The sequence below is a fragment of the Solanum stenotomum genome, chromosome 7 (assembly GCF_019186545.1).
Source record: "Solanum stenotomum isolate F172 chromosome 7, ASM1918654v1, whole genome shotgun sequence".
In the NCBI taxonomy this organism is placed as follows: Eukaryota; Viridiplantae; Streptophyta; class Magnoliopsida; order Solanales; family Solanaceae; genus Solanum; species Solanum stenotomum.
In genome coordinates this window covers 56,395,212-56,405,444 of record NC_064288.1, presented here as the reverse complement: position 1 = coordinate 56,405,444, position 10,233 = coordinate 56,395,212, and the positions used below count along the sequence as shown (strand labels likewise).

The window sequence follows — 10,233 nt, the reverse complement described above, 5'->3', positions numbered from 1 at the left end:
TAAGATTCAATGTTTTTCATGTTAATATCATAAACATACATTTAAAATTATTATTTAAAATTACATAATTTAAATCTCGAGAAACAAAAAAATGTTGATGTAGATCAAGGGTATAAAGGTCATATCACATTTTACATGTAGAGTAAAATAAAAAAATCTTACAAAAAAAAGAGAAGAGAATTCTAGAGAGAGAGAGAAAAATAAATAGAGGGAGATAAATTTTCTTATTTCTTTTAATTTGTCTATTTTTCCAACAAATTCTCTTCTTCTTCTTCTTCATCACTCTTTTGCTTTTCTCTGTCAACACAAATTCTCCATTTTTTCTCTGCAAATTTCTTAGTAATCTCTTAGTATTGCTCTTTGCAATGCTGTATTTAACATGAACAAAGTGCGCATTGCTGCACACCAATGAATCCCACCACTGTAGACCCAACACAACCACCGCCACAGCCACCTCAGGTGACACAACCACCGCGTTCTTCCTTCAGTTGTGACCGACACCCAGATGAACAATTCACCGGTTTTTGTCCTGAATGTCTCTGTGAACGACTCACCACCTTAGATAACAACAGTAACAATAATAACCCTTCTTCTTCTTCTCGACGTCCTTCTACTTCATCATCTTCTGCTGCTGCTGCTATTAAATCTCTTTTCTCTAAACCTTCTGTTTCTTCTACTTCTTCTTCGGTTGTTGTTAATAATCTTCCTCCTAAACCTGTTAAACCCACTTCGTTTTTTCCTGAGCTTCGTCGGACTAAGTCGTTTTCTGCTTCGAAAAACGAGGCGTTGGGGTTTAATACTTCTGCTTTTGAACCCCAAAGGAAATCCTGTGACGTTCGTGGTCGTAATACCCTTTGGTCTTTGTTTTCTATCGACGACGAAACGAAAACTGGGAAACCCACTTGTTCGCTAAATCAAAATGCGAATGATATTGGGGATGGGTTTGTTGGTAGACCGGTTAAAGAGGAGGAGGAGGAGGAAGAAGAAGACGAATTCGAAAATGGTGAAGAGTTTGGAAATGTGGGTGATGAAATAATTGAAGAGGAGTTACCGGTGGAAAATGAGGTGGAACCGGAGATTGTGGTGGAAGAGGAGGTGAGTGGGGATATATTGAAGCCGATGAAAGATCATATAGATCTTGATTCGCAGGGTAAAAAGGGTTCAGGGGGAAAGGATTTAAAGGAAATTGCAGGGAGTTTTTGGTCAGCTGCATCGGTTTTTAGTAAGAAATGGCATAACTGGAGGAAAAAACAGAAGCTGAAGAAGAGAAACAATGGCGAAAACTCGGGTACATTGCCTGTAGAAAAGCCCATTTCAAGGCGTTATAGGGATACCCAATCGGAGATAGCTGATTATGGTTTTGGGAGAAGGTCCTGTGATACTGATCCTCGGTTTTCCCTCGATGCTGGAAGGATGAGTTTTGATGATCCAAGGTATTCTTTCGATGAACCCCGTGCTTCTTGGGATGGTTATTTGATTGGTAGGAGTTTTCCTAGAATGCCACCAATGGTTTCAGTGATAGAAGATGCACCAGTTGTGCATATTCCACGGTCTGATAACCAAATTCCGGTTGAGGAACCGCGTCTTTCGATGACTTCTATCAATGAGGATGAATCAGTGCCTGGAGGGTCTACTCAAACTAAAGAGTATTACTCGGATTCATCTTCGAGGAGAAGGAAGAGTCTTGATAGGTCTAATTCAATTAGGAAGACTGCAGCTGCTGTTGTGGCAGAAATGGATGAAATGAAATCAGTATCTAATGCTAAAGTATTGCCTGCCATGGGTGATCAATTTCTTGGAGCCAAAGTGTTGGTTGGTGAGAGGGATTCGAATTCGAATTCCAACTCTTTAAGAGATGACTGCTCTGAGACATTTGAATTGACAGGTTTTAGGGATAATAGTTCAGTGATTGGTAATGGGGAGCGAAAGGATTCGAAAAAGTCAAGGAGGTGGGCCTGGAATTTATGGGGTTTTATAAATAGGAGAGTTAGTGGGAACAAAGATGAGGAAGATGATAGGTATAGTAGATCAAATGGAGTGGAGAGGTCATTTTCCGAATCTTGGCAAGACTTGAGGACAAATGGTGATGTAAGAGGTGGTATTAATAGGAAGGTATTCAGGAGTAACAGCAGTGTTAGCTGGAGAAACTCGACCGGTATTGGTGGATCATTTGGGAGTATGAGGAAATCTAGTGTTGAGATGAATGGACATGTAAAGAAGAAAAGAGATGATATCGTGTTGGAGAGGAATCGAAGTGCTAGGTATTCACCTAATCATCTTGATAATGGACTCTTGCGGTTCTACTTGGCACCCATGAGAGGCAGCCGAAGAGGTTTACCTGGAAAAAGTAGGCCAAATGGCTCACATTCGATCGCGAGGAGCTTACTTCGACTGTACTGAAATCCAAGGTCCTTAGTGCTTCTTTTAACCAAAAACGTTAATTTTCGTTGTTCGTTGCATTTGTTTTGATATCATTTGTGTCAATGTAATCTTGACGATGCATGTCATCTGTGTACTCCTTTGGATTTTTTCTAATAACAGGAAAAGTCTTTTCTTTGTCTCATCATAAACTTGTGCCAATCTTATGTCTCCCATTTTCTCAATGAGCTTAATTCATGTCTTAATTGAGTAGGATTACTGTATTCGTACATGCTTCGGTTTCACGCTCTTGTCTTAATATGAAAAGCATTATTAGTATCCTTTAGAATGTCCAAACTAGTTATATGTTCTTAGTTCTTACTATTGGATATACATCAATCAGAATATTACTATAGATGGAACAGTTTACTTGATAGAGCTACAAATTATTAGTTAGCATTTCCTTCTAAATTATTAGTTACCACATTTCCATTATTGGAGATATGCAGCTGATGTCTCAAGTTCTTAATTGCTAGGACTTGTCAATAATTGGCTTTTGATGTCTTTTAACTGTTTTCCATACTTGTAATAGTCATGATTTTGCTGATCTATTACTTGTGTGCATTATAATGTTGCCAATAATGATATGCTTTCTACTTGCTATGTGCCTATACTCGATTCTTGCTCGGTCATTGCACGGATCATCTTACGCCACCATTCCATTTACAAATGATTTTCATGATTGTTGTTTGTTTTGTTCATTGTTCTGCTGGTCAGAGTCAATTGTTCTTTCCAGAGTAGTCCTTGTCAAGGCAAACAAAAACAAAACATAGTGGATCACCCACCCAAAAAAGAAGAAACTGTAGCGTTGTGATATGATCAAGCTGTTGAAATTTTTTAAACTTGATGAACTCACGTCCAATATTCTGCGTTTATCATGTTCATTGTGTAATAATACCCTGATGGAGCCTACATTAAGAGTCTTAACCATTTCTTTCTTCTTACTCTTAATCCAGGAATGAGGTCGAGGTTTTGGATGACGTACTACAAGCAATAAGATTGTCAACGATATCACTGCAGAACTCAGTTTGAGAAGCTCCATTCTGAGGTATCAAGCAAGTTTGTGCAGGGTATCAATTGGCAAAGAACAATCTAATTATTGTGGATTATCAAAAATCTACCTTGGACCTTGTTTGGATAGACTATTAACAACTGCTGCTAAAGCTTCAAATATGGGATTCTGTAAAAAAAAATCCTGCATGTTGTTCCCTTTAGTTATAGTTTGCATGTATAAATGTTAACTTAATTGGGATATGTAGTAATGTTCACTCCTCTTTAGTGCAGAAGAGTTGAGTTTTTTCTTGTTTTCTTAATTGGGGTCTGTATTTTTCATTGGTATTGGTTAGAAATGAAAAGAGAAATTGGTGGATTGGTTGGAACAAGTTTTGTTTTTTTGCTTCGAAATCACTACTTTAGAATCGGAGGTGGAGGATGCTTACCATCTGAGTAACCCCTCTTGTTGCCAATTTTATCGTGGTACAATTCCTTGATATTCTACATTATTAGTTAACTTGACATCTAAAAAAGAAGGTGATATGGACATTGAGGATTCATATAGACGACTCTAGGATTGAGGTGTAGTTATTTTTGTTGATGAAAAAAGTTTTTTTTTTTTGTAAGAAAGTTAAAAAGAATCAGAGTCTCCTCAGTACAAGAAGAAGAGTGAATAAAACAGCTCAAAGTGGAAATCCAAGCATTATTATTTGACCTAATCACATCATCTTTTTTTTCTTCTTTTGAAAAAGAATACAAAGAAATGATTATATGTCTAAATAATGAGGTGTTTTCCTCATCTTAATGGGAAATCAAAGTAATAAAGTCAGCAAATCCCTAAAAAAATTCCAAGTATGAGATTGAGAGTTTCATTTTATGTCCACTTTTTGTGTTTCTTTCCTCAATCAACTCATCAAGTAAAAGCTCAATGATCAAAATATTCTGCCCATTTAAGTCAAAAAAGAGAGATTTTTTTTTATTAAAAAAAAGAAAAGAAAAGAAAAGAAAATATCACAACATGTTTTCTACCTTCAATTCATGACCAACAAAAAAGATGAAGAAAAAGAAAAGAGGCTCGAATTCCAATGCCATGTCTACTTTCTTTCTCCCAAACAATTGAGTCCTCTTCTTTATAGTGGAAAAATGCCATGTCTCCCAATTACAAGTACTACTGTGTAGTTTCATATTCTTTATGATCTTGTTCTTCCCTTTAGCAAGAACTTTTAGCATGTGATTTATTTGCTTGAGTTAATAATAGTTTACCTCTTCCTCTCCCTTTAGCAAGAACTTTTAGCAGGTGACTAATGAGTAATTTCTGAACAAGAAACATTAATGATATCACTATAATATACATATACTCTTATAGTATCATTGACCAATAATTTAGCTTAATTAATACTAATTTGGTATATACATATACTCTTATAGTATCATTGACCAATAATTTAGCTTAATTAATACTAATTTGATATATATATATATACACCAAATTAGTATTAATTAAGCTAAATTATTGGCCTTAATGATATCAATACAATATATGATACTGATTTAGTATCAGTTAAACAAAATTATCAACCTTAATAATACCAATACAATATATGATACTGATTTAATATTAGTTAAGCGAAAATTTACAACCTTAATGAATGGAGGGTATGAGCTGTAACTTTTATTTTTAGAGAATGAGTACTTCTTGAATTACTTTGGATTGGGGTATGAACATGCAATTATTTTGAGTTTTATGACCCATTTATGTATTTTTTTTCCATAATAATAGATTCCATCTCCCTCTGTCTCAATTTATGTGACACTGTACAGTTTTTAAGAATCAAATCTTTTAATTTTGATCATAAATTCGGTTATGAAATCTTTTAAGTTTTCAAAATAAAATTTATATATTTGAAAACTAAGTAAAAAGTACTAGAATAAGTCACAATAATAGATAATTCAAGATATTTTTAAAAATATATGAAAAAATTACAATAAAAAAATACAAAACTTCAAATCTGAAATGTGAAGCATAAATTGGGACGGAGGAAGTAATGAGTATCACTCTATCATTGATCATCATGAGGGAAAAACATATGTTAAGCTCTAACTTAAAACAACATACTCAATGGTGATATTTGGGGAGGGTAGTGTGTACACAAATTTTATTTTTACCTTATAGAAGTAGAAAAACTATTTTCAAAAAACCGTGACTCATTATGCTCTAATTCAAAAGAGAAGTATATAAGTTTTACGAGTTTCTGTAGTGATCTCAAATTAATATAAAATGTAATAATTTTGATCACATTTTCATCCAAATTCATTTATTAGAAAAGAAGGTGAAATTGGGTGATTCCAATGTTTGGGCTATTTAAGACCAATGTTGCAAGAATAAAATGCACTTGGGTTTGATAATTGTCCAATTATGTTTGTCCAAGCCCAATCTTAAAACCTCTGGTTTGGGCNATGAGTACTTCTTGAATTACTTTGGATTGGGGTATGAACATGCAATTATTTTGAGTTTTATGACCCATTTATGTATTTTTTTCCATAATAATAGATTCCATCTCCCTCTATCTAAATTTATGTGACACTGTACAATTTTTAAGGATCAAATCTTTTAATTTTGATCATAAATTCGGTTATGAAATCTTTTAAGTTTCAAAATAAAATTTATATATTTGAAAACTAAGTAAAAAGTACTAGAATAAGTCACAATAATAGATAATTCAAGATATTTTTAAAAATATATGAAAAAATTACAATAAAAAAATACAAAACTTCAAATCTGAAATGTGAAGCATAAATTGGGACGGAGGAAGTAATGAGTATCACTCTATCATTGATCATCATGAGGGAAAAACATATGTTAAGCTCTAACTTAAAACAACATACTCAATGGTGATATTTGGGGAGGGTAGTGTGTACACAAATTTTATTTTTACCTTATAGAAGTAGAAAAACTATTTTCAAAAAACCGTGACTCATTATGCTCTAATTCAAAAGAGAAGTATATAAGTTTTACGAGTTTCTGTAGTGATCTCAAATTAATATAAAATGTAATAATTTTGATCACATTTTCATCCAAATTCATTTATTAGAAAAGAAGGTGAAATTGGGTGATTCCAATGTTTGGGCTATTTAAGACCAATGTTGCAAGAATAAAATGCACTTGGGTTTGATAATTGTCCAATTATGTTTTTCCAAGTCCAATCTTAAAACCTCTGGTTTGGGCTATTTGTAAGTTTGGGATTGACTGTTTAAGCAAGTTATCCGTTATATTGTATTGTTTTGTTTGTTTATATATCATGTTTGTTTTGATTGTTAATCAAATTTTATTATATCGTTGAAATTTATCGTAAGGGAATGATGAAAAGTCTCATTTTGTGTAACTACCGATTTGGTGTGATCGCATCGTTATCTTGATAGTTTTTTTTCATTTTATCTTAATTTATTATTTAATAATTTTATTTTATTTTTTACTCTACCTCTTAATAATATCTCTAACCCATATCCTACTTTTTTTTTTTTTTTTTAGATTTATCATTCAAATTATTAATGTGTGACATTATGTAATGACGGAGAACGATACAATCTATCCAAACATTGTATTCATTAAAATAATACAATATGATGCGATATATATTTCGAAACGATACATAAGAACCATCCAAACAAATAAAGTTGATATCATATATACATAAAAAAGAGAACCTTAGGCCCACCTACGTGGCGTCACCAGAATCCAAGATTCCCTTTTAATCTATTTATTTCCAAAACTAACATTCCCCTTTCATGAAAAGTTGTGACTTTTATGAAAAGTGCGACTTTTTTGAAGAGTTGTGACTTTTATGAAGAGTTGCGACTTTTATGAAAAATTGTGAGTTTTATGAAGGTTGTAACCTTTCCGAAAGAGTTGTGACCTTTCTGATAAGGCACAATAAATATTTGTTCACACTACTCTTTGTTATTTATAAATAGACTGATTTCCTCTCATTTTAAAACAACGAAAATTCTGAACTACTTCTTCTTCTTCTTCTTTTGCACAATTAACTATTCGTGTACTTTGTTCCTGTTGAGTGACTCACTTCACCATTGTTTTTTGTATCAATACACTGGTGAATAGAATCGTCCTATCCTAAGAGGATCTATTCCTTTAAACATCGGGTACTAGAGGAGAATAATTTTCTTAAGGGTACACTATACATTTCGTGGACTGGATTTTTTCCTTTCTGTTTTATTCTATTGTTACAGATCCTGATATTTTTTTTACAGTTGCTCAAGACATCTCTTTTCAACCGAGGAACAAAACAAGATCATTTCATTCCATTTTTAGTCATGCTTATTTTATTAATTGTTGTTTTTGAGTATATCTTTTAAACTTTGTTATTTATGTTTCTGCAAAGTTATTGTTACAAGTATTTGTTAGTACAGATTAAATAACACACGTTAATTGAGTATTCATGCAAGTTTTCTCTACTAAAATTGTTGAAAGTAGAGTAAAAGAATTCCTTATAGATTTGTACTACCATATCTTGAAGACAAAATTCAAATTTGTTATGTCATTGTAAACACATAAAGATCTTAAAAATTTTATCGCACCTTGATGTGCTAAGTGAACTAGGAAAAGAAGACAAAAAATAATAAACTTTTGACATAAGTTCAAGGATGTGCCGGATGACCTATAGAAGAATATGACTAGACTGCAGCCTCTTTTAATCCCTAAGAAATAGATAAACTACACATTAAATTAATTGCTCATATTCAATATGAAGTATGGACAGATTTCTCAAGTTTACTGCAAGTTGTAAATATACTTTTCTTGAAGTAATAGATGTGTTTTCGACACAATAAATTAATTGCTCATATTCAATATGAAGTATGGACAAATTTCTCAAGTTTACTGCAAGTTGTAAATATACTTTTCTTGAAGTAATAGATGTGTTTTCGACATTGTGATTGAAATAGAAGTCTAGTATCAAATTGAACTTCATCACTCTGGTATGTTGATTTTAAAAAAATACCCAAACAAACTGAATAATTTTGTATAGTATTGTTTCTTTTCAAGTATATATAATAAGTTGAATTGTTGTCCAATATAATACATTCTCCCTTTAGTTTTCATTTTAATATACTTATGATACATTTAAATGAGAACTTTAAAATGATATATGTAAAGTAAAAGGTAGAGCTGAACTTTTACACGTTAGAATTAAAATATTTGTTCACTTTTTCCAGCCTTTTACATATTATTTATCTCTTCACCAATGATTATTTATTTATTAAAATATTTAATATTACCGGTTGATACATTTGATTCCTCAAAAATATCAAATAGTAACACTTCCTGGAAGCAAAATAATAAATTATAAAATCAAATTAAAGATGATTGATTGAAAAATAAATAATAAGATGTTATAATTATCATTTTCTTTTGTAGTGTTTTAGTTTAAATGACTAATAAGTTTTAACTATTATTTTGTAAATTTCGTAACATTAAATTTTCGCGCGAGACGCGGGTAATTTTACTAGTATATATGTAAAATAATGTTTTAGTGGCAACATAAGTCGCTGCAAATACCAATAATAGTCGCCACTAAAAGACTATTTTAGTGGCAATAATAGTCGCTGCCAATAGCCATAATAGTCGCCACTAATATTTGTTTTAGTGACAAGATTAATCGCCGCTAATACCTATAATAGTCGCCACTAATAGTTTGTTTTAGTGACAAGATTAATTGCCGCTAATACCTATTATAGTCGTCACTAAAAGATTTATTTAGTGGCAACATGCTAATACCTATAATAGTCGCCACTAAAAGACTTATTTAGTGGCAACATTAGTCGCTTCGAATAACTATAATAGTCGCCACTAAAAGAATGTTTTAGTGGCAATATTCGTCGCTGCGAATACCTATAATAGTCGCCACTAAAAGAATGATTTAGTAGCAATATTTGTTGCTGCTAATACGTATAATAGTTGCCACTAAAAGACTGTTTTAGTGGCAATATTAGTCGCTGCCAATACCTATAATAGTCGCCACTAATAGTTTGTTTTAGTGACAAAATTAATCGCCGCTAATACCTATAATAGTAGCCACTAAAAGAATTATTTAGTGGCAACATTAGTCGCTGCTAATACCTATAATAGTCGCCACTAAGAGTTTGTTTTCGCAGCAACATTAGTCGCCGCCAATACCTATATTAGTCGCCATTAATAGTTTGTTTTAGTGACAAGATTAATCGCCGCTAATACCTATAATTGTCGCCAGTAAAAAAATGTTTTAGTGGCAACATTTGTCGCTGCTAATACCTATAACAGTCGCCACTAAAAGACTGATTTAGTGGCAACATTAGTCGCCGCCAATACCTATAATAGTCACCACTACTAGTTTTATGTGTATTGCTGTTGATATTTTTATCCTTTCATTTTACACTTCTACTGCAAATCTTCTTCATAAAAAATCCCTAGTTCTTTACTTTTGGAAGTTTGAAATTCTTATTTGGCATGAAAATTAAAGTTAGTGGTTTATTATTGTTAATAAAATTATTTTAATGTACTTAGACAAAGTGAGTCTTCTTGATTTGGTGTTATTTGACTAAATTAGTGATTGGGATAGCTTGTGGCAGATTTTGATCGAAATTGAAATCACAAGTTTGAAAAACACACATTATTGAAAAAAAAAATAGACAAATAATGTCAATTTGATAGTATTTGTAAATAATTTATAACATGATAGGTCGAATGTAGAAAACACAAAGTCATGTCAAACCATTAGGATTTGGTGAACACTTGAACCAACACAAAACTATGTCAATTCGGTAAAGTTG

General features: G+C 32.2%; 1 protein-coding gene across 1 annotated transcript; it reads left to right on the top strand.

Annotated features, from left to right (window-relative positions):
• Nucleotides 1–200: 200 nt before the first annotated feature.
• LOC125871248 (protein OCTOPUS) lies at nt 201–3,811 on the top strand. The gene is made up of 2 exons (XM_049551846.1): nt 201–2,408; nt 3,375–3,811. Exon 1 carries the CDS (start codon nt 409–411, stop codon nt 2,398–2,400), a length of 1,992 nt encoding a protein of 663 aa, XP_049407803.1. The 5' UTR covers nt 201–408; the 3' UTR covers nt 2,401–2,408; nt 3,375–3,811.
• Nucleotides 3,812–10,233: the final 6,422 nt, after the last annotated feature.

Bases quoted from the DNA above. Each gene is read 5' to 3' on its own strand.
- LOC125871248 (XM_049551846.1), top strand. From the start codon at position 409: ATGAATCCCACCACTGTAGACCCAACACAACCACCGCCACAGCCACCT.